Raw genomic sequence first — 25,035 nt, 5'->3', positions numbered from 1 at the left:
AAGTCTTTTAAAAAGGGAAAAAGAATAACGTTTAACAGCGTTCCCTGCAACTGCCGGTAAGACTCTAAAGAAAAACAAAGAAGTGATTACCATGAAAGTTAGGATAGTTACTTTGGGGGGAAGGGAAGGCAAACCGATTGAGAAGGGACGCAGGGAAAGGCTCTGAGTACTGGCAATGTTCTGTTTCTTGACATGTGTGGTGGTGGTTCCAAAGGTGTTTGTTTTATGATCACCCGTTGAGTTTGGTGATTATGTACGTTACTCTTCACAATAAAAAAGCTTAGAAAATAAAAGAAAGAAGAGTGCTCCAAATATGAAATCACTAAACAGCGTGTGGTGGAAGAGTGTGTGATCAAGTACTGTTTACACAAATGCGACTTCCAGTCAACACGTTAGTGCTTCAAAAAGTAATATTAATAGACTTCCAGGGATCCTATGGTATTTGAATAACATCCTGTGGTATTGGTCTCTCCAATATGAGAGGGACCAACACAAACAGCAAAGTAGAATCCAGAGGAAGCAGATATAATGCGAAGACCAGAAAAAATGTTTTTTATAAAACCATAAACGCCAAGACCTCTAAATAATATCCTGGAGAAATGAGAGAAGATGCTGCATCCATGCTCCAAAGAGGAAGAGAAAATAAAAAAGAACTTGCGGAAACTAAAAGAGAAGAATGGAGACTTAAAACTAACAACAAACCTCAATGAAAGGTTGAAAACTAAAGTTTCAGAGGTAACCCAGAAACCATGGAAAAAGGATGGTGAGATGGATAATGGAAGAGAAAAGATAAGAAAATTGCACGATCAGTCTCAAAAATCCAGCCTGCTGGCCTGGGAATGGCGCTCTTGGCTCTATGATGGAGAACTTGCCAGCAAGGAAATGCTAGCAGGTCTAAAAGAAGAGAAAAAAAGAAAACGCTGCAGAGACAAAATTAAGACAATGCTATAGGCTGAATGTTTATGTCCCCTCAAATTCAAAGGTTAAAACTTAGGGGCGCCTGGATGGCACAGCGGTTAAGTGTCTGCCTTCGGCTCAGGGCGTGATCCCGGCGTTCTGGGATCGAGCCCCACATCAGGCTCCTCCGCTGGGAGCCTGCTTCTTCCTCTCCCGCTCCCCCTGCTTGTGTTCCCTCTCTCGCTGGCTGTCTCTATCTCTGTCGAATAAGTAAGTACAATCTTTAAAAAAAAAAAAAATTCATCCCCAATGTGATAGTATGTGGAGGTGGAGCTTTTAGGAGATGATTGGGTGATGAGGGTGGAGCCCTCACAGACGGGATCGTGGCCCTTATAAAAGAGACCTCGGTGAGCTCCCTTGCCCATTCACTCACGTGAGGACACAGTGAGAAGACATTGTCTGTGAACCAGGAAGTGGGCCCTCGCTAGTTACCAAATCTTCTGGTGCTTTGATCTTGGACAGTCCAGCCTCCAGCACTGTGAGAAAGAAATCTGTGTCATTTGTAAGCCACCCAGTCTGCGGTATTCTATTACAGCGGCTCAAATTGACTGAGTAGAAAAGTTCCTGGAGTGTTAGGACACACATCTTCAGGCTGAAAGGGTATGCATGCTAAGTACACAACAAAATGCACATCATAAAAAAATCACCAAATCAGGGGCACGTGGGTGGCACAGCGGTTGAGCGTCTGCCTTCGGCTCAGGGCGTGATCCCGGTGTTATGGGATCGAGCCCCGCATCAGGCTCTTCCGCTATGAGCCTGCTTCTTCCTCTCCCACTCCCCCTGCTTGTGTTCCCTCTCTCGCTGGCTGTCTGTATCTCTGTCAAATAAATAAATAAAATCTTTTAAAAAAATCACCAAATCAAATATTTCCAAGTTTCAGGAATACAGAAAATATATTGATATTGGTCAAATAGGGGGAAAAATGATACTATGGATAAGTCAATGCACATAAATCGAACAACTTATAAGAAATAGATCAATATCTTGAAAACCTCAAATTACCAAAAATTATCCAATATTGAATAGATAACTTGGCTACTCCTATAAAGAATCTGAATTCATAGCTAAAACACCTTCCAAAAAAGAAAACTACAGGCCCCGCTGGTTTCACTGGTGAATTCTACCATACATTTAAAGAATTAACATCAATTTTACAAAACCTCTTCCAAAAAATAGAACAGGAGAGAACAGCTTCCAACTCCTTTCATGAGACAGCATTACCCTGACACCAAAACCAAAGACAAACAAACAAAAACAAGCAAGCAAGAACCTGCAGACCAACAATCTCATGAACATACACACAAAAGTCCTCAACAAAATACTAACAAATCAGGGGCACCTGGGTGGCTCAGTCAGGCTGCCTTCAGCTCAGGTCATGATTCCAGGGTCCTGGGATCAAGCCCCATGTCAGGCTCTCTGCTCATCGGGGAGCCTGCTTCTCCCTCTCCCTCTGCCTGCCACTCTGCTTGCTTGTACTCTCTCTGTCAAATAAATAAACAAAATCTATTCTATTTATTTGACAGAGATAGAAACAGCCAGCGAGAGAGGGAACACAAGCAGGGGGAGTGGGAGAGGAAGAAGCAGGCTCATAGTGGAGGAGCCTGATGTGGGGCTCGATCCCATAACGCCGGGATCACGCCCTGAGCCGAAGGCAGACGCTTAACCGCTGTGCCACCCCGGCGCCCCTAAAAACTTTTTTTTAATTAAAAAATATATAAACAAATCTAATCCAGAAATGTATATAAAGAAAAACATATCTCAAACAAGCGATGTTTATTCCAGGAATACAAGGCTTGCTCAATGTTTATAAAACAATCAATTAAAACCATTATTTTTTAAAGATTTATTTATTTGAGAGAGCGAGAGCACGCACGCATGCGTGAGTGGGAGTAGGGGCAGAGGGAGAGAATCTCAAGCAGACTCCTCGCTGAGTGCGGAGCCCCTTGCGGGGCTCAATCTCACGACCCATGAGATCATGACCTGAGCTGAAACCAAGAGGCAGATGCTTAACCAACTGTGCCACCTCAATTTAAAGCCCTCAAACTAAAGCCATTATATTAATTGTTTATAAAAGGAAAGTCACGCTATCATGACAAGTGATTAAGAAAAAGCCTTTGACGTCTATTCAAGATAAAAACTCGACAAATTATGAATGGAAAGGAACTTCTTCAACCTAATAAACCTACAGCTAACATACTTGATAGTGAAAAACAAACTGGTTTCCCCCTGAGATCTAGAATAAGGCAAGGATGTCCATATGTACCATTCCTATTCAACATCATACTGAAAATCCTAGCTGGTGTAATAATTCAAGAACAATAAATAAAAGACATTCCAATAGGAAAGGCAGACATAAAACCAACCATATTCATAGGCAATGTGATTAACTAACTAGAAAATCCCATGAAATCTATTTAAAAATTCCCATAACTAACAAACGAATTTAGTAGGATCACACAATACATCATATACAAAAATCCACTGTACTTCTATAGGCAATAAATTTACAAACGGAAACCAAAAATTTTAAAAACAATGTAATTTACAATATTTAGGGATATATCTAACAATATATATACAAGATCTTTATTCTGAAAACCACAAAGTGCCACTGAGAGAAATCCAAGAAGACTTAATTAAAGGAAGACATGTACCATACTAATGGATTAAATATACAACATTTGAAAGATATCAATTCTACTAAAACTAATATAAATTTCATGTAATATAATTGAAATGGCCACAAGGATTTTTGTATATATGGACAAAGTGATTCTAAAATTTATATATAAAGGCAAAGCATAATCACTAAACAATTAAAAAAACTTTTATAGAGAGAGAGAGAAAAAACACGGGGGTGGAAGAGAGGTAGAGGAAGAGGGGGAGAGAGAATCCTAAGTAGGCTCCACGCCCAGTGCAGAGCGCCTGAACCAGTTTTTAAAAGAATAGAGCTGGAGGAATGACATCACCTGCCTTTAAAACTTACTATAATGCTACAATAATTAAGACAACGTGATATTAGTGAAGAGATAGACATATAAATCAATAGAACAGAAGAGAGGCTCCAGAAAGAGACCCACACAAATACTACCAACTGATTTGGACTAAGTACAAAACAAATTCATGGGATAAGGCACAGTCTTTTCAAAAGTGGCACTGCAACATTTAGGTATCCATATACCAAAAAAACCCGTAAGCCTATAATTCGCATCTTAATACAAAACTTAATTGAAATAGACCATATATGTAAATATAAAACAGAAAGCTATAATATTTATAAAAGAAAACATAGGAAAATTTCATCATGACCTGGGGATATGTGAATAATTCTTAGACATAACACCAAAAACATGTAAGAAATGATAAGGAATGAGTGTTAAATTTTATTTCATCAAAATTAAAAATGTTTATTCTGAGAAAGGCCCTGTTAAGAGAATAAAAAAACAAATAATACATAAAAATATTTGTAAATTACACATTCAACTATGAATCAGAGTATAGAAAGAACTCTTAAAACTCAACAATAAGAAAATGAACAGCTTGGGGCGCCTGGGTGGCTCAGTCGTTTAGGTGTCTGCCTTCGGCTCAGGTCATGATCCCAGGGTCCTGGAATCAAGCCCCATATCGGGCTCCCTGCTTGGTGGGGAGTCTGCTTCTCCCTCTCCCCACCACGTGTTTGAGCTCTCTCTCTCTCTCTCACTATCTTGCTCTCTCTCTCAAATAAATAAAATATTTAAAAATTTTTAATAAAAAAAAGAAAATGAACATTTTAATTAAGAAATGGGCAAAGGACTTGAATGGACACTTCACCAAAGAGGATATAAGAATAGCAGTTGAGCACATTAAAAAATGTTATTAGCCATTATGCATTAAAATGACAATGAGATAACGCTATATACCTATTAGAATAGCTGAATTAAAATATACTGACAAAACCAAATGCTGGTGACGATTTGAAGTAAATGAAATGCTCAGATATTAAAGGGAATGCAAAATGGTACAGCCACTCTGTAAAGCAGTTTGCCAATTTCTTATAAAGGCAAACATGGAATAACCATAGCACCCAGCAATCTCACTTCTGAGTGCTTTCCCTAGCCTAGTGAAATGAACTTAACATTTACAAACATACTTTTCCATGAATGTTCATAGCAATCTTATTCATAATTGTTCAAAAATGTAAGAAAGCAAGGTATCTTTCAAAGGATGAATGAAAAACAACCTTCGATGCATCCATGCATTTGAATACTACCCAGCCAACATAAAGGAAACTACAATTGATATGTGCACAATTTGGCTGAATCACAAATGCATTGTGCTAAATGAAAACCAGACACATGTGGTATCATTATGTTTGTATACAATTCTGGAAAAGGTAAAAATATAAGAATGGGAAACATATCACTGGTTAGCATAGACTTAGGAGAGGAAAGAGTTTGACGACACAGAGTAGAATGAGGGAGATTTTAAAGATAATTAAAACATTTTATATCCTGATGTGGTTACACAAATTTATTGAAGAACGGAATTGGGACTGATAATGCCATTCAGAATCATGGCAGGCTTCTCAAAAGTGACATTGGAAATTAAAAAAACAGTGGATCAATGCCTTCAAAATCCTTGGGGGAAAATTTCAGCCTGCAATTTATACATCCAGGTATCAATTAAGTATGAGAGAAAGACAACCTCTGCCCATGCAAAGTCTCGAAAGAAGTCACCTACCATGTGCCTTGTCTCAGGAAGTACCTGGAGGATGTGTCCCTCAAAAACACTGTAGTAAATGACCAAAAAAAAGTAGGTTCCAAGAGGCCCCAGGTCATACTTGGGTGCCTAGCGAAGGAACGTCCTAGATTGATGCAGCACCCTTAGCAACGAATAAGGATTGGAGCATGGTCTGGGAAGGCATACTCCAAGAAAAAAGGAATGAAGATATTTGTAGATTTGGAAAAGATGGCTGATAGGTCTATGACAGAAACGGAAGTTGCTTTAGTCGAGTTCACCGATGGAGCTCCAGGTCTTAGAAGAGCTCCCAGCACGTGGCAAGCATTCAGTAACGCTTTGTTAAATTTGAACAAGAGAGGAAGAGTGAATGGGAGGAGAGGACGTTGATACATGAGTACAAACAACTTTTTATTTTTTTTAAGATTTCTTTCTTTCTTTTAGAGAGAGAGAGGGACCCCAATAGCCTCAACATGTCTAGATGTTCCCCGAATCGTCTCGCTTGACCCGAAAGCTGGCTGTTTCCTGAGCTCATTATTTTCCCTGAAGCGTTTCATTGGTGGTATTGAGTCTCTCACACACCTCTACCGCCATAGCGCTAAATCCTTGCATAATTCAGATCCCTTCAAGGTTGTCGAGATCCGCTTCATGGCCCTCGGTATGTTCTATCCTAGGAAATGATGACGTGGACGTGAAAAGAATGTGGAATAGAAGAAACAGAACAGATGAACCGAGGGGAAGGGAAGAAAAAAGAAAATAAGATAAAAACAGAGAGGGGTGCAAACCATGAGAGACTCTTAACTCTAGGAAACAAACCGAGAGTTCTGAGAGCTGCTGGAGGGGAGACGGGTGGGGGATGGGGTAACTGGGTGATGGGCATTAAGGAGGACACTTGATGAAATGAACACTGGGTGTGACATGCAACTGATGATGAATCACTAAATTCTACCCCTGAAATGAATAACACAGTGTATGTTAACTAAATTGAATTTAAATAAAAATTTTTGTTTAAAAAAGAGAAGGATGTGTAGCAACGCTGTTGAACGGAGTGCTCTGTAGGTGTCAATTAGTTCGAGTTAATAGACACGGCTGTTCAGGTCTTCTATATCCCCGCAAATTTTCTGTCTAGGCCTTCTATCAATTGTTGAGACAGAGCATTAAAGCCTCCAGATATCGTCGTTGACTGTCCTAGTTCTGCCGCCAATACTGTCAAGTTCTGCTGTATGTATTTGGAGGCTCTGTACTGATGGGCATCCGGTTTACCATTGCGATGTCTCCCATATCGGTGGATCGTTTCATCATTATAAAATGTCCAATTCTGTCTCTGGGAACATTTTCTGCCTTAAAAGTCTATTTTCTCTGTTGTTATTATGGCCACGACAGCATACGCCGGCTGCCGAGCTCTCAGGAATCATCCTCTGTCCTTTCTCTCACAGCGGGTCTATGGCAACTCCGGAAGTACATCCCCTGCCAAAAAAATACAGTTGAATCCCTGAGGCCTTACACCGGGTTGACCCGCTATACCTTGCGATCGATGCATTCAAAATACGGGTCAATTTACAGATGTTGTTTTGCTATGAGTTTGATACATTTCTCGTGTCTTTTTGTGCCTCTATTTCTCCAGGACTACCATCTTTTGTGTTAGAGAGATGTGTTCTCATACACCGTTTGATTCCTTTGTTCTGGGGCCCCACCCCCTGGGGCCTCAGCGCTCCCTAGCAAGACCCAGCATGTGCCCTGCGCCGATAGATGCCACGGAGAACGCTCCCCGCCAAAGCCGCAGGTGCCCCTCCCAGTGGAAGCCCTCATCTTCTCTCCTTAACCTCGCTGGGGATATGCCGAGCCTGATAAGGGAGAAAAGAAATTATACACCGAGCGAGTTGCAAGAAATAGCCGGTCTGTGCTGGCAGGAGCAGGGGAAATATCCCTGGGATTGGATGTGGAGGGCGCTGGATCAAGAGGACAGGAAGAGAAGACCGGATGAGCAGGTTTTACTGAGTGGGGGCACTCTCTCGTCCCACGGGATTTCCCATACTGGCAGGGACTCCAGGAGATGGAGTAAACTCACCACCAGAGTGGCCCTTCAAAGCTCTAAGAAAGCGATGGCCCACATGGAGAGAGGCGCGAGTCCCTGCCTTGGACTAGCAGGTGGCAAAGGAACAAAGAGTTTGAGTGAGGCAGGCCTGCTGGAATGGAGAGAAAACGGGAGGCCAGGCACGTGGCCAGATGGTTCTGCTCCATGGGAAGGCCGAGAGGACACACCATTCACCAGCGCCATCGGGAGTGTTCTGGTGAGAAGGGGCCCCAGCACCACCAAGAAGTTTGGCGGTTGCTCTCCTCTGCAGGCCGACGCAGATGATCGAAGGAAAGTGGTCCTGGCCTGGGCTCATCCCCATCCACGGGAATGATGGACTTCTGGTGTAAGAGAGGGCAGGGGCGGCTCCTGATCAAGAGACTACAGGAGACCATGTTTCCAGCAACTACCAGCAAGGTCAGAGGGGCAGTCAAGAGTGCTTGCCTGGCACAGAGCTGAGAGGATGGTTCCGACAGCCTGGCTCCCTCGGGGCAACGACAGCCAGAAAAAGGCAAGAGAGAGAGAGGGTGGTCGTCCCAGTAAAGAGTCGCAGTTTCTTGCTCAGTTCCTGGTCCTGAGCCAGTTTTGAGACTGGCCCCACTGACTGAAGAGGTGGAGGAGTCCTGAGGAGGAAGGGACTGGAAACAAGGCGGCGAGTATATATACTGTTGATGAGGCCGCTGTCCTTCTCTACAGAAAAGGACTGACATTTCTCAGGTGACGGTGCCCTGGGGAAAGAGGAAACCCCAGGCATGTCTAGGACTATTTGACACAGGGTCTGAGGTGACACTGATTCTGGAGCCCCAGAGTGTCACTACGGGGCCTGGTTAGACTGGGGCTTAGGAGACCCTGGTAACAAAAGGAGTTGGGGATAGAGATCCAGTCACGGACCAAGGCAGTGGTCGCTTCTCCAGTCCACAAGGTGACAATGGATACACGTGGCGGTTGGAGCAAAAACCCCCACATTGGGTCATTGGTCTGTGGGGTGAGAAGCTACCATGGTGGGGGAGGCCAAGTGGATCCTCTGACACCGGTCCCCACCGCAGGCCAAACTGCTAAGTTGAAACCAGTATCGGACCCTAGGGATTAGCAGAGATTCTGGACACCGGTGGAGGCCTATAGGATGCAACCGAAGAGGAGGCAGGAGAGCCCCAGGGATGACGAGAGTGGGGAAGGTGTGCAAAGGCTCCAGGATTCTGTCTATGGCGAAGGGGGACACGGAGGCTTCCCCTGGATCCATCGGTAATGTTTCCGGGGAGGGTGGGAGGTGGGTAGAGGGGATTCTGCTATATCCTTCGTCATCCATTTTAGCGTGTCTGAAATAGCAGCGTGACTTTAAGAGCCAATGGGAGAAGTGGGAGAGGGCGTTTTCCAGCCACAGGCAGGGGCAGTGGGGGGCGCGCTCGGGGAGGAGGCTCATCGCAGACTTAAGAGTGTGCCCAGTCTCCCCTGCTCTGTACGCTTCTCCAGCACGGAGGCTTCTCAGGTGCAGGCCCAGCAACACTGGGCCTTGGAGCTCACGCAGGCAAGAAGTGTTCGGGCACCCTGGGCCTCTCTTGGGGATCGGCCAGGGTAGGAGGCAGGAAGGAGAGGCGAGGGGCAGACAGAGGAGTATGAATGAGAAAGCGAGGAAGGAAAAGTATGAAAGGAATGGAGGGCCCTCGGAGTAGGGGTTGGGTGGCCAGCAAGGGAAATTCTAACACACCAGAAGACACACAGAAGCCAAGGGAGGGAGGCACCACTCTCCAGATATCAGGACTGCTCAGCTCAGAGAAGCTGGGAACCGGTAGTTTCAGGAAAATTGGAGAGACAACTGGCACCCCACCCCCACCGCCACCACCAGTGTTAGGCCTACTTAGTTGTGCGTTGCTCCAGACCTTTCTACATACTTGTACATACACCTCTACATACTCTCAATCTGGGAGTGGTTCGTTGTTTCCATTTCCTTATTTACAAATGTGTGTCCAGCTCCACTGGCCTCCCAATTGCTCTATTCAGTCACGAGGATACTCTGAAATCTGTGAACGTGGCCTCTCCTGTTCCTTTTGACTGCCGCCTTTCAAGTCTTCGGGATGCACACCTCCCACTGCTTGCATCCATTTCCTCACTGATGGGAATTTAGAGTGTTCCCAGTTTTTCTCATCACCAACATCCTAGTGCACATGTCCTTCCTTATCCACTACATGAACCAGCCGGCAGCAGATTTGCTGGGTGGTAGAGGGAACGTGCTCTTCTCTGCTTTAAGGTTTTCTGCTCAAAGCGAGGACTCTGGAGACAAACTGCGTGCTTTTGATCCTGTCAGGGATCCCAACAATCCTGATGACCTTGGGCCAGTGGCTGAACCTCTCAGTGCCCGTTTCCTCCCCTGTAAGAGGGAGGTAACAGTGGGTACTTCAACCCTAGGAGTGTCTTGTGAATGCGTGACTAGCTAACTACAGTGCTTACATGAGGGCCGGGCATGTCGTACCTATTGTGTAAGTTGCCTCGCATTGATTCTGCCAAATACCCTCCCAAAGGGCTGTTCTGTGCCACCGCCACCCCTTTCCACCGCCCCCCCCCCCCGCCTCCACCCCCAGCAGTGGGCAAAAGCACGGGTTTGCTCACAACCGCTCCCACCCTTGGAATGGTTCAGCTCCTTGATCGTCCAACTCTGGTTTGTGAACACCGATTCGAGGTTTTAGATCGCACCTCTGGAAGTAGTGATGGTGAGCATCTTTTGGTGTGTGTGCACTGGCCACTGGGATTCCCTCTTTCCTGAACTGCCTCGGAGGGAGGAGGGGCCGGGAGGAGGGGGCAAAGCCCAGCCTGTGCGCCAAACCCGCCTGCCAGCAAAGTTTCCTGAGCACAGAGCCACGAACCAATTGGATCGCCCATCGCGGTCGAGGGGTTGCGACAGAGGCCCAAATATGACAACGTTTCCTCTCGGGCCCTTCGCGGGGCAAGTATGCCACCCGTCCCCCGATCTTTGACTGCGGGCTTCCCGTGCCCACTTTCCCATCGGGTCCTAAGTGCCGCTGTGGAACACAGGCCGGCGATCGATTCCTCCGTGCGCTAGGTGCCTCACCTCCGTCCCGACCTTTCGTCTCCACGACCCCGGGACAAGTGCCGGCACAGCCGCCTCGGTGGCTGAAGAGACAGAGGCTCAGAGCCACGACTCCAAGTGGAAGGCAGGTTCTGGCCCAGGGGCGGCGGGACCAGAACAGGCGGAACCAACGCCCGAACTCGCGCACACCCAGCCCCGGACCCGAGCCAGGGCTAACCAAAGGCCTATTGGTTAGGGCTTTGAGGGGCGGGCCAACAAGGGGCGCGCTGGTTGGTGGGGGTGGGGGACGCGGACCAATGAGGAGGCCACGGTGCAGGCGTCAGAAGCGCGCGCAAGCCGCGCGTTGTTTGAGGCGCTCTCGTGCGGTGCCTGAGGTGACTGCCGGCGTTCCCAGGAGGCCTCGAGGCTCCGGTCGGTCGCACGTCGCGCGCCAGTCGCCTCGGGCCTCTCCCCTCTCGTCTGTGGCGCCGGGACCAGAGCGATCTTCTCCCTCGAACCGCGGCTGCCCGGCCTCGACGGCATGAGCGATCCCGATGAGGTGCCTGTCTCGGGAGCGGGCTTCGGCCCGGAGGGCGGGGAGCAGTCCGGCGCCCGCCCCGCCGGCCCCGGGCCCCCGCGGGCACCGGCGCTAGGTGTGGATGCGGGGCCGCCGCGCAGCGGCGAGGGCGAGGGTGGGTTCCCAGACGCCGAGTCCGAGCGGGAAGTGCTGGAAGCGGGAGGGCCGGTGCTGTGGGGCCGCGTAGGCCGCCCCGGCTCCCCGGCCGACCACAAGGGGGACGGCCCGGCCTACGCGTCGCACGTGGCTGACGAGTCCGCGGCGGACATCGTGCAGCAGCTGGCCGACCGCGATGCCCTGGGCCTGCGGAGAAACCGGTCCCCGGAGGGCGGCGCCGCGGCAGCGTCGGGCGGTTGGGCGGGCTTAGAGGCAGGGCCCGGCGGGCGAGGCGCGCTCGCTCTGGGCCGCGTGGAGTCGCAGCCGCCTTCCGCCGCCCCGCCGCACGTCGGTGGGCCCGAGGGAGGCCGAGCCTGGGGAACCCCGAAGAGAGGCGCTAAGAGCAGGTCGAACGTCAGGGTGGATCGCCGGCGGCGCTCGGCGGCCGCCAAAGGCCCGGGCGTGCTGCCTTCCGACCCCGAGTCTTCAGATGAGTTCAGTGAGATACAGCCGATGAGGGTGAGCATTCGCTCCAAAGAAGGAGGCCAGGCCAAGCCCAGCAGCCCCGAGGATCGCGGGGACACACCGAGACACTCGAATATCCACGTCAGGGAGAATTTCCTTCACACGCTAGGCTCCTTCCTGACCTCGGCTCCCCGCGGATTCACTTCGCTTGTGGAGAGGCAGGCCTTTGGCGAGCTGGACATCTCCCGCTCTAAGAAAATGCAAAGCGTGGTCTGGGGGAAGGGGGAGAGCAGGCCCAGCTACCAGGGAGCTGCTGCTGTTGCTGCTGCAGGCGGCCTGCCCGGGGCCACCTCTAGGAGGAAGGTGGCCCAGGAGAAGAAAACCCTAGGGGGGGCCTCCAAAGTGGCCTCGGGGAAAAGCTTTCCTTCCTGGGGGCAGACAGTCTCGGCAGATCCTCTGGAACCAGCCACGTTCCCCCCAATCTCCGGTGTCCCGCCGCTTGGGAGGTCCAAGAGGTATGCCCTGTTCCCCTTGGGAACCAAACAGTCCAAGCACATGGGCTCCGGGAAGAAATCTGCGGCCAGGAGGGCTCGGGAGGCAGAGCTGATGGCGGTCGCAGGAGAAGGCAGTGACTCAAACAGAGACGCGTTCCCCAAGGGCCAAGTGAGTAGGCCCCCCTGCTCCTCCTCTCCGGGGGAGGGGCCCCCTCCCCCTCCGCGCACTTCTTCACCCATGCTCCCTCTGTCCCTAATTCAGGGGTTGCCATGGGTGCCCCGGGGTCACTGGGATCACCGGGATGCCAGATCGGGTCGTGGGTCGTTTTCACAGGGGCAGACATTAACCTCCGATACCACGCGGTGTGTGCCTGGCACCATTCTGGACCCTTGGCACGTTTCCTGTCTCCTCCCCCGAGAGAGGCCCGGGATGAAGGGAGGGGAGGGCTGGTCGCTGATTGGAAGCCAGGAACCCCTTCAAAGTTTGGACCACGAACCTTCCATCTTTAGACTCATCGGCTTCCTGGTTTCTACTTCCTGGCTGGTCCCCAAGCCTTCCTTGCAGGGAGCCTGGGCTTTGTCAGTGCCCTACTCTTCTCCCTGGCCCAGCTCTGCCCCCTGGCCCGGGGCTGACTGAGGGAGGAAGCGCCAGCCAGACCAGCCTCTGAGTTCCCTTCCCTATTCCCTGCCTCACCCCAGCTCCTACACGCACACGTGTGCACACCTACACACACCATACACGCACACACGAACACCCCACATCCCAAGTCCAGATGGGTGAGAAATTTTTCTTTTAACTTCCAACACAGAGGCCAGAGCCATCTTGTTTGGTCATGCGCCGTGGAGAATGCAGCAGGGGCGACCTCTACACCAGAGCCCCCCAAGTTCCAGGAGGCTCAGAGCCCTTGGCCCCGAGCCAGGGAGACGTCCTGCCCAGAGTGCCTGCGCCCTCCAGTGAGTCTTGGGGGTGTCATGGGAGTGCAGGCGAGAGGAGATGAGGAGGGAAAACTCTGGCTCTGGCTCTGGCTCTGCTCGGGGCTCAGCTTTGGTCCCCACCTCCAGGCCTCCCTGGGGAAGCTTCTCCCAAGGAAACGGGGTCTCCTGAAGCCACATCGTCCCCCAGGTGGGGTTTGTGCAGCAGGGGTGATGCGTGGCCGTGTCCCAACGTGTAGCTCTGGACATGGACTTTCAGCAGAACAGAGCCTTTCTTCTGTTCAGTCCTGTTGGGCCCCGTTGCTCGCCCCAGGGGCTGGCTGTGGCTGCAGCTCTGGGAGAGTCCAAGCCAGAGCCACAGTCCCTGGGGACCACCTTCAAGGATGGGCTGCCCCTGGGGGACAAGGGGGGACGGGCCCAGAGACAAGGTTGGAGCTGCTGGCAGAGCAGCGGCCACTTGTTGCCAGCAGAGGGTGGTGCTGCTTCACGTTGGACCCTGCTGAGGCCCTTTGCCCCTCCCAGGGGGGCCTTGGAAGCTGGATTTGAAGTTCTTTCCCTTTCAGGTGACCAGGAGCCGCTTGACCACACCCCAAGGCCAGAGAGGCAGCAGCTGCCACCAGCTGGCGCCCAGGGCTGTCCTCGGGTAATGCTTCCTGTGGCTCCTAGAAATGCAGGCCCAAACTAGAGGGTGGGGTCCGGGTCTGGGCTAGACTGACATAGGTGCCTCCCCCCCCCCGCCCCGTCTGCTCCCCACAAAGCGAAGGCGCCTCCTTTCCCCAGAGGAGCCTGTGCGGGTTTGGCCACTGGGCCTGGGGATGTAGTGCCTGTGGGAGAGGGGGAGGCGGAGGAGAGAGGAAGCCAGAGGATACTAATCGTTTCTCTCTCTCTGCTGTCTGCTGCCCTAGTGTGTCGTGCTACAGAGAGAAATAGACGACCTGAAGGAGCAGCTTGGTATGAGGACCCTCTGGCTGGGGCCGGGTTGGGCAGACGCAGGCGGGAGGGTGGTGGACGAGGGGGTCCTCAGTGCAGAAGCCGGCATGGGCTGCAGGTGCAGGGGCCTGTGGGGAGGAGAACCCAGCAGGCCTGGCCCTGGAGCCTGCTGTGTGTGTGCGGCTCCATGTGTGCACAATCGGGAAAGTCCTGCCGCGACTGCGTGCGCAGTGTGCCAGCGGGAACAGGTCCCAGAGGTGTCCCTCTACTAGGACGTTTACAGATGCCTCCTTGATTTTCCCTGTAACTGCTCCTTGGTATGGCTGCGTGGTACACACGTGTGTGTGTGTGTGTGTGTGTGTGTGTGTGTGTGTGCGCGCGCGCGCACTGGTGTTGGTTGGTCACGTCTGAATGATTCCGATGTGCCCCAAAGCTTGAGAAGCACTGGCACGTTTGGTTCCCTTGGAGGACATGTCCATATTTCATTGAGGTGGTGGGTGAGTGAGGCAGGCCCGGAGCTCTTTGGATAGGGGCTGGAGGGGGTTTCAGGTTGCAGGGCTAGGCGCTTCCCCACGGGGACAGGGGGATGGGCTTCTACCCCCCCACCCCCCACCCCGTGTCTGGAGGGCCTGCTTACGCCTGTCTCTGTTTCAGCGGCCATGCAGTCCCTGACTGACAAGTTCCAGAGCCTTTGAAGTGAGTGTTACACACACCATTCCCCTTCCCACAGTCGCGGCTGTTGGGCAGGGCCGGGGGCTGGCCCTGGCTTGCTGCTCTTCCCTGACCCTGCTCTGTCTGACAGGTTGAGCCCAGCATCTCTGTGCAAGAGGAGCAGCTGGTGCCTTTGGAGCCAGGGAGCTGTGGCCAAGCCGGGTCCTTCCTGTTGACCTCAGCCGAGGCTTCCTCTCCCTGTTCTTTTGCCCCCTCTCCACCCCAGTTCACATCAGTTTCAAAATAAAGTACCTCTCAGGCCTGTGGTCTGCCTTGTCTGTGGGGTGGGGGGGCTGGGCCAGGGGTGGGGAGGAGTGGGAGGGGCGGGGCAGGGCGGGGAGCTGCTCCATGTCACAGCCTTTTCCAGAAGAGGACCTCTGGGGTCGTGTGGTAGGCCTTCTCCTTGTGGGGAGCGTGGGCTAGGAGCCCTGCGGTCCGGCCCCCAGGGTGCCCCGGCCTCTCGGATCTGAGTGGTCTCTGCCTGGCCACCTGAGCCTTTGCTCCCTTTCCCCCTGCGGGCCCCCTTCAGGTTCTCCCCTCATCTCCCCTTCTTTTTGGGCCTCGGGCTTCCCTTTCATCTCTGTTCTCCCCCCTACGCCCCTTACTGCTGAAGGCAGGAACCCAGGACCCCTTCCAGAGCCGCAGTCCCTCTTCCCTTCCCTCCTTGGGATCGCTGTCCTGCTGCTCCGGGCCCCCCTGCTCTGCTGTCTGAGTGTCCTCTCGATCACTCCCATGGCTTTCCCTCGCTGGCCTGCCCTGCCCCTGTACTTCAGCTGGCGTTAAAGAGCAGGGTTGGGCTCCTGTTGCCCCTTCCTGGGCCCAGTCCCCTCTGCGGAGTCCTTCCCTCCCTCTGGTGCCAACGTGCCCAAGGACCACTGGCCCGGGGGCTGGCGCATCCTCCCTCTCTCCTCTTGAACCCTGGGCCTTGACGCTCCGTTTCCAATCGCGTCACTTCTCCCTCCTTGTGTTTGGTGGTGGGGTAGAGGCAGAAGTCAGAGCCCAGTGGGGTGCAGAGCCAGAGGGGGGGAGGTACAGGTAACAGGGCGGAAAAGCACGGGTTAATCTCTGGCCTGGAGGTGGGCACAATGAGGCTAGTGGGGGCTCTGGGGCAGACTGCCCACCAGTAGCCAGAAATGGGTGGTCCAGCCATCGGAGCTCTCCCGTCCCTCCTGTCCAAGCCACCTCACCCCCCTCCTCCGTCCTGGTCGTCCCCGGACCCTTGGTAGGAACGTGACCATCCGTTTCTACGGCAAGGGTGCGTGATGGGTTTCGATGTGCCTGCGTGGTCCCCTGCTAGTGCTGTTCGCCCACCAGCAGGACCCAGGTTTTTCTGGAAACACTATTTGTGTGTCCCGGCTCAGGCTCTCTGTCCCTTCAGGTCACAGGAGATTTAGTCTGAACTCTGTGCTCTGTTTCCCCCTCGCTGACGGTGGGTGGGGTTGGGATGGCTTCCTTCCTTCAGCCAGGACCCAGGGCTGTGCTGGCCTGAGGCTCAGAGGGACGGATCTGTGTGTGAGTGAGGTGAGGGTCGCTTCTGCCAGACCAGATACCCTTCCCGAGAGACCCAGGTGTTTTGTGCACAGAAGTGGGGGGGGGTCTATGGTCCCCAGAACAGTCAAGGTTGTTGTGTGCACCTGTGTGTGTGTGTGTGTGTGTGTGTGTGTGTGTGTGTTTGTGTGTGAATTCAATCAATCGGGGATAATCTCCCTTGAGGGAGAGAGATGTGATTCAGGGAGTAAAGGGAGTGGAGACTGTGGTCAAGAACTGGCAAGATACTGAATGAGCAGAAGCAAGGGGCGGATCTACTTTTCAGGGGGTGCTGTTAAATGCCTAAAACTGTGGGGTAAGGACGTGCAAGTCCCAGACCCCTGGACAGGGTGCGGGAATGCTCAATGTCGGGAGCCCCTGGAGGAGACCATGGGTCCTATTCTGTGATCCTCGGAGCTCTGACCCCTCCCATGTGCGTTGGAGGAAGGACAGTGTGGGAGGGAAGGCTACCTCAGAGTGGCTGGGACAGGCCTCATCTTAGCAGCAGGGAGCTCGCTCAGGAGTCTGCTCTGCCAGGAGCTAATGGGGACAGGGGCAGGACGGGCGCGGTGAGGGTGGGAAGTAGAGGTTGGATTCCCCAACAGAAAATTGGGCCAAGTTGGTTCCCCCTTCTCCCCTATTCTCAGCCTGCCTTCCTTCAGGGCCACATGCCATGAACTCAGGTGGCCAGACCATCACGCATGGGGTGGGACAAGCACAGACCTCGGCCTTGAAGAGAACATTCGTGGGACTCAGCCCTTCCCCTCCAAACCCCTCACTTGAGAAGGTGGGGTTGGTTGTTGAGGCTCTGGCCTTCACCCGGACCCTGTGGTTCTGTCCTGGCGGGGGTAACACGGTGGGCCGTCTTCTGAGTGAATGGGTTTGGCGGAGACCTTCTGGCTGGAGTGTCTGGGGGCAGACACGTGGGCAAGTTGTGACTGGGGAGAAATCCAGCACCCACCCTGCCTCGGGGTTGCAGAGCTGTGGTGGGCAGCACGAGGAAGGGAATAAAAAAAAAAGCTAATGAAACTTATAAGACACCCTACGTCAGTCCTATTACTTCAGATGAAATAATGTATGAATCAGTAGCATCCCAGAAAAGAGGAAAAAAGGGGTTAGAAAGTTTATTAAAAGAAATAATGGCCAAAAACTCTTCAATACGGGGAGAGATTGGGACATCAAAGATCATGAAGCTAATAGTTAACTCCAGGTTTCAATACATCCCAAACAATCTTCTCCAAGACTACATTATAATAGAACTACATAAAATCAAGGATGAAGGTAGAATTTTAAAAGCTGCGTAAACGAAATAACCTGTCATACAAGGGAACCCCCATAAGGTAGCAGTGCATTTCTCAGCAGAGACCTTGAAGGCCAAGAGGTAATAGGGTGATGATATATTGAATGTGAGGTTAGAAAGAAACTTCCAGCGAAGAACACCTTACCAAGCACAGTTATCCTTCAGAAATGATGAGATAAAGACTTTCTGTAATCAATAGAATCTGGGGGAATTCATCATCACTAAGTGTGCCTTACAAGAACTGCTGAAGGGAGAGCCTCAAGCTCAAACAAAAGGATGCTAGTTGGTGTTATGAACACATGAAAATATATACAACCCTAGTAATGGAAGCATATACTGAGATTCAAAATAATTTCATAATGTAATATGGTGAAATAGCTACTTTAAATGTTACAAACAAAAGTATTAAAATTGCTAAAGCTTCAGCATAATTTAAAAATATGAAAATGGCAACATCAAAACATAAAGGAGGGGGAGTACAAGAGTACCACTTCTACATGTGATTAAACTGCTATCATTGTAAAAACAGTTATTTGTGTAAGATGTTTTATATAAGCCTTGTGGTAACCACAAAACAAAACTATACAATAGATTCACAAAAGATAAAGGGGAGGGAATCAAACGTATCACTAAGGAAAATCATCAATTCACAAAGGAAAGGAACAAGAGAAAAAGAAATGAATTAAGGAACTACAAAATAGGCAGAAAACAAAATGGCACTGGCAAGTCCCTACCTAGTAATTATCCTAAAGGTAAATGGATTTGCTTCTATGAATGAGATAGGATAGTTTCTTCAATAAATGCTGTTGGGAAAACTGGATAAACCCATGCAGAGAATTAAACTGGACTCCTATCTTATACCACTTACAAAAATTTAAAATGAATTAACTTAAATTTAAGAAACAAAAATGTGAAACTGTTAGAAGAAAACAGGGGAATAGCAGGAGGAAACTCGAATTAGAAAATTCAAATCCAGGGGCGCCTGGGTGGCACAGCGGTTAAGCGTCTGCCTTCGGCTCAGGGCGTGATCCCGGCGTTATGGGATCGAGTCCCACATCAGGCTCCTCTGCTGGGAGCCTGCCTTCTTCCTCTCCCACTCCCCCTGCTTGTGTTCCCTCTCTCGCTGGCTGTCTCTATCTCTGTCGAATAAATAAATAAAATCTTTAAAAAAAAAAAAAAGAAAAAAGAAAATTCAAATCCAGGGGCGCCTTGGTGGCTCGGTCGTTAAGCATCTGCCTTTGGCTCAGGGCATGATCCCAGGGTCCTGGGATGGAGCCCCGCATCGGGCTCCCTGCTCCGCTGGGAGCCTGCTTCTCCCTCTCCCACTCTCCCTGCTTGTGTTCCCTCTCTCGCTGGCTGCCTCTCTCTCTGTCAAATAAATAAATAAAATCTTTAAAAAAAAAAAAGAGAAGAAAATTCAAATCCAATCAAAGTTTTCTGAAACGCAAGTGAACTGGATCTTAAAACATGTAGATGTGGAAGACGAAAAAAAGTCTTGAAAATTGCTCTAGTTTAAAGGACACTAAAGACATATGACAATTGAATGCCATGCATGGTGTTTGACTGGGGAGTGTATGTTTTGAAGAAATATGCACAACAAAACAATATTGAGAAAATCAGAATATTTTTGAGAATTATATGATAGGTAGTTGTATTCTCTCAATGTTAAATTTTCTGGGTGTAATAATTTTGTCAAGATTTTGTAGCAGTAGGTGCCTGTTCTTAAAAGAAACTGGCTGAAGTATTTAGGGACAATGTACTGTAATTATGTTCAAGTCAATAAACTTATTCAATAAAACAATTACACACACACACGCAGAAAGAAAATGACAAATATAACAAATGATAACAGATGAATCCAGGTGAAGGATATATGTGTGTTCCCTGCAATTTTCTTACAACTATCTATAGGAGAGACATTTTCAAAAATAAAATTTGGAGAAAAAGAAGATAATTATATATCATTTTATTCCAGTCAATTTGAAAAATTAGAAAAGGGTGACCAATTTCTAGAAAAAAGAAACTTGCCAAAACTGATTCAAGAAGGAATAGCCTATCTGAATTGTTCTACAACCACACAGAAATATACCACTACTCAAAATCTTCTTTTAAAAAAATCCAGGCTTCTCCACTGACTTCTGACAAACATCTTAGGCCAACATACTTTCAATGTGACATGAATTCGTAGACAAATTAGAAATAGAGGGACACTCCCCAGAACATTTTGTGAGGATGCAATAAGCTGGATACTAAATCCTGTCAAGGACAAGTTGAGAAAGGAAAATCACGGGTCAATCACACACTCATGAGAAAGAAGCAAGAATCAGAAAGAGAATATTAGCAAACTGAATCCGACAGGATATAAAAAGGAAAACAGAATGCGCTATGACAAAACTGGACCCATCCCAGACACACAAACTTGAATTATCTTCAGAAAATAAAATACTACAATATTCCACATTCACACATTATAGGAGATCATTGTGAATCTCAAATTGAGAAAAATAATTGGTAAGACACAGGATCCATTCATAATGTATTTTTCACAATTTCTTAAAAGTTCAGGATTCTTTTTTTAAATTAGAAGGATTTTTAATTTCCAAGTCTTTTGAGACAGCAAAATTAATACAACATAAATCAGATCTAATTAATAAATTTAACAACAAGCCAAAGTAATTTTGTTGCATAAATTAACCCATTTATCAATCATAGGCTAGCAGTGTTTCAAATGGTGGAGCTTCTACTGGTCCTTCAGTCTTCTGATGGCCGACTTTACTGTGACTAGAGAAGTGGTATTGTAGGTGCAGGTGCCACCAGCTATGGTTTTCATGCAGGAGCTATAATGCCAGAGCCTCACAACTTGTCTTCTCATCTTGGTTTCACCACAAAAGGAACAAGTGTACTTGGAATGCTGGCTTATTTTAGTCTTCACCGTTTTCCTAAGGGAGGCACCATAACAGCTCCCATATTTACCCGCGATTCTGACCTTCTTGGTGCATTTAGCCATGTTGCTGCAAACTAGCTCTGAGCCCAGAGAGCAAAGTTCAAGATAATTGGGATAGAATTCGCATCAAGGTCTATGAGTCCTTAGATACTCCTACTGTTAGGGAACCACGACCACAAAAACTACAAAAAATTTTCATCACCCGCCAAAATCCAACATGCTCTAATAGTTAAACCCCTTCTTTCAAACCCCCAGACACTAGCAACCACTGATCTGCTCTATCCCTATGGTTTGGACTTTGCAAGAATGTCACAAAAATGGAATCCTGCGGTATGTAACTTTTGCACTTGGCGTCCTTCACAGAAAGGGCCACACACATGGCACCTCCAGAGGTGGAATGTACCGTTCCTCACCTGGGTGATTATTACACGGACTGAGCACTCCCTATCCATCTGTCAAACTGTAGACTTTCTACAATACTGTATACATACGGTCTTTCGTAAATATACTTAATACTGGGGCACCTGGGTGGCTCAGTCGGTTAAGCGTCTGCCTTCAGCTCAGGTCATGATCCCAGGGTGCTGGGGTGGGGACCTGCATCAGGCTCCCTACTCAGCAGGAAGCCTGCTTCTCCCTCTGCCTCTGCCTGCTGCTACCCTTGTTTGGGTGCGCTCTCTCTCTGAGAAATGAATAAATTAAAAAAAATCTTTAAAAAATATATACTTAATACTTACTCTCCTGTAATTTATCCTGTCTATCCTTGTAAAGGTTACTTACTAAATAGCGATTGTTATCCTTTAAAACAGAGTGGAAAAGTCAAGACAGCAGTCACCTCGAGAGAACTGAGGAGAAGTGACTGGCATGGGGCAAAAGGAGGCTTTCAACTTATTACTAAACTTCTCTACTCTGAGTGGCAGTTACCAGGCTACCACCTGGCAGGAGCACAGGGCCGCCGAGCACCGTCCAGTCGTGCGGATAGTGCGCCCGGGGATCATGCAGGTAACAGCTCACAGGGCCACCCTGCCACCCCCAATGTGCTGGCTGGCCAAACCCAGCAAACATGGGTGAGAGTCTCCCCACTTTAAGGTCAGCTGAGAAGCAACCAGAATTACATCTGTAACCTTCACCCCCCCCACCACCGTGCAAGGTAACATACTGAGCCCATTCCAGGAGTTAGGGTGTGGACAACTCTGGGGACCATCCCTCCTCCCACCACGCCCAGCTCCGTCTCCAGTGCTCACCTCCTCCTGCCCTCCTTGGGTGTGCGCAACCCCCCACCCAAAGGTCTGCAGAGAAAGGCTGGTCGGTGGTGGTGGCCGCACAGCGGCTGGGGCTGGAGGTGGTGGAGAGGGAGCCATCTGCCTGGGAGCTGGGCAGGCAGCAGAATGAGGCAGGACGGGGCCTAGGGCTCCCCAGGCCAGCCACCACTCCCTCCCAGGCTGGAGAGGACGCGTGAGGGGGAAGGCAAAAGAGGCACACTAAATTAGGGCAGGGGACCCACCTCTTCCTTTCCCCTGGGACCCACATGCACCCCTTTAATCTGTGCCTCACTGTCTGCCACTTACTTCCTGATGGGACGGGAAGGAGACGAGCCACAGCCCATGACGTGTGTGTTTACAGCAACATGACTATGGACTACGTGGTCTGAATATGGAACAGAGGTTGTGTGCTCAGAGGAGGGAAGGGAGGTCAGTAAAACTAGTCAGCCAGGATTGTGACCAGGCCCTCCCCAGTCCCCTTCTTCCCTTCCTCACGCTGCTCACCACGGCACTGTGCCCCCAAGGCAGGGTCGGTGCTGGATTTCTCCCCAGTCACAACTTGCCCACGTGTCTGCCCCCAGACACCCCAGCCAGAAGGTCTCCGCCAAACCCATTCACTCAGAAGACGGCCCACCGTGTTACCCCGCCAGGACAGAACCACAGGGTCCAGGTGAAGGCCAGAGCCTCAGCAACCAAGCCCACCTTCTCAAGTGAGGGGTTTGGAGGGGAAGGGCTGAGTCCCACGATTGTTCTCTTCAAGGCGGAGGTCTGTGCTTGTCCCACCCCATGCGTGATGGTCTGGCCACCTGAGTTCATGGCATGTGGCCCTGAAGGAAGGCAGGCTGAGAATAGGGGGGAAGGGGGAACCAACTTGGCCCAATTTTCTGTTGGGGAATCCAACCTCTACTTCCCACCCTCACCGCGCCCATCCTGCCCCTGTCCCCATTAGCTCCTGGCAGAGCAGACTCCTGAGCGAGCTCCCTGCTGCTAAGATGAGGCCTGTCCCAGCCACTCTGAGGTAGCCTTCCCTCCCACACTGTCCTTCCTCCAACGCACACGGGAGGGGTCAGAGCTCCGAGGATCACAGAATAGGACCCATGGTCTCCTCCAGGGGCTCCCGACATTCAGCATTCCCACACCCTGTCCAGGGGTCTGGGACTTGCACGTCCTTACCCCACAGTTTTAGACATTTAACAGCACCCCCTGAAAAGTAGATCCGCCCCTTGCTTCTGCTCATTCAGTATCTTGCCAGTTCTTGACCACAGTCTCCACTCCCTTTACTCCCTGAATCACATCTCTCTCCCTCAAGGGAGATTATCCCCAATTGATTGAATTCACACTCACACACACACACACACACACACACACACACACACACACGTGCACACAACAACCTTGACTGTTCTGGGGACCATAGACCCCCACCTTCTGTGCACAAAACACCTGGGTCTCTCGGGAAGGGTATCTGGTCTGGCAGAAGCGACCCTCACCTCACTCAAACCCAGATCTGTCCCTCTGAGCCTCAGGCCAGCACAGCCCTGGGTCCTGGCTGAAGGAAGGAAGCCATCCCCACCCCACCCACCGTCAGCGAGGGGGAAACAGAGCACGGAGTTCAGACTAAATCTCCTGTGACCTGAAGGGACAGAGAGCCTGAGCCGGGACACACAAATAGTGTTTCCAGAAAAACCTGGGTCCTCGTGGTGGGCGAACAGCACTGGCAGAGGACCACGCAGGCACATCGAGACCCATCACGCACCCTTGCCGTAGAAACGGATGGTTACTTTCCTACCAAGGGTCCTGGGACGACCAGGACAGAGGAGGGGGGTGAGGTGGCTTGGACAGGAGGGACAGGAGAGCTCCGATGGCTGGACCACCCATTTCTGGCTACTGGTGGGCAGTCTGCCCCAGGTTGGCCCAGAGCCCCCACTAGCCTCATTGCGCCCACCTCCAGCCCAGAGACTAACCCGTGCTTTTCCACCCTGTTCCCTGTACCTCCCCCCCTCTGGCTCTGCACCCCACTGGGCTCTGACTTCTGCCTCCACCTCACCACCGAACCCAAGGAGGGAGAAGTGACGCGATTGGAAACGGAGCATCAAGGCCCAGGGTTCAAGAGGAGAGAGGGAGGATGCGCCAGCCCCCGGGCCAGTGGTCCTTGGGCGCGCTGGCACCAGAGGGAGGGAAGGACTCCGCAGAGGGGACTGGGCCCAGGAAGGGGCAACAGGACCCCAACCCTGCTCTATAACACCAGCTGAAGTACAGGGGCAGGGCAGGCCAGTGAGGGAGAGCCACGGGAGTGATCGAGAGGACACTCAGACAGCAGAGCAGGGGGGCCCGGAACAGCAGGTCAGCGATCCCAAGGAGGGAAGGGAAGAGGGACTGCGGCTCTGGAAGGGGTCCTGGGTTCCTGCTGAAGGGGCAGGGGGGAGAACGGAGATGAAGGGGAAGCCCGAGACCCAAAAAGAAGGGTAGATGAGGGGAGAACCTGAAGGGGGCCCGCAGGGGGAAAGGGAGCAAAGGCTCAGGTGGCCAGGCAGAGCCCACTCAGATCCGAGAGGCCGGGGCACCCTGGGGGCCGGACCGCAGGGCTCGTAGCCCACGCTCCCCACAAGGAGAAGGCCTACCACTCGACCCCAGAGGTCCTCTTCTGGAAAAGGCTGTGACATGGAGCAGCTCCCCGCCCCGCCCCGCCCCTCTCCCACTCCTCCCGACCCCTGGCCCAGCCCCTCCACCCCACAGACAAGGCAGACCACAGGCCTGAGAGGTACTTTATTTTGAAACTGCTGTGAACTGGGGTGGGGAGGGGGCAAAATAACAGGGAGAGGAAGCCTCGGCTGAGGTCGAAGAGGAGGGACCCGGCTTGGCCACAGCTCCCTGGCTCCAAAGGCACCAGCTGCTCCTCTTGCACAGAGATGCTGGGCTCAACCTGTCAGACAGAGCAGGGTCAGGGAAGAGCAGCAAGCCAGGGCCATCCCCCGGCCCAGCCCAACAGCCGCAAATGTGGGAAGGGGAATGGTGTGTGTAACACTCACT

General features: G+C 51.0%; 2 protein-coding genes across 2 annotated transcripts; one reads left to right on the top strand and one right to left on the bottom strand.

Annotated features, from left to right (window-relative positions):
* The first annotated feature begins 11,310 nt into the window (after positions 1–11,310).
* Positions 11,311–14,959, top strand: LOC125281254 (uncharacterized protein CXorf49 homolog). Its single transcript, XM_057303363.1, has 5 exons — positions 11,311–12,570; positions 13,648–13,762; positions 13,898–13,977; positions 14,240–14,285; positions 14,919–14,959. Exons 1-5 carry the CDS (start codon positions 11,311–11,313, stop codon positions 14,957–14,959), a joined length of 1,542 nt encoding a protein of 513 aa, XP_057159346.1.
* A 5,583-nt stretch (positions 14,960–20,542) lies between these two features.
* On the bottom strand, positions 20,543–20,809 carry LOC113249711 (60S ribosomal protein L37a-like). Its single transcript, XM_026491179.2, has one exon. It carries the CDS (start codon positions 20,807–20,809, stop codon positions 20,543–20,545), a length of 267 nt encoding a protein of 88 aa, XP_026346964.1.
* Positions 20,810–25,035: the final 4,226 nt, after the last annotated feature.

Source organism: Ursus arctos, chromosome X, assembly GCF_023065955.2.
Source record: "Ursus arctos isolate Adak ecotype North America chromosome X, UrsArc2.0, whole genome shotgun sequence".
In the NCBI taxonomy this organism is placed as follows: Eukaryota; Metazoa; Chordata; class Mammalia; order Carnivora; family Ursidae; genus Ursus; species Ursus arctos.
Note: the sequence above shows the minus strand (reverse complement) of the source record. Positions and strands in the feature narration are given on the sequence as shown.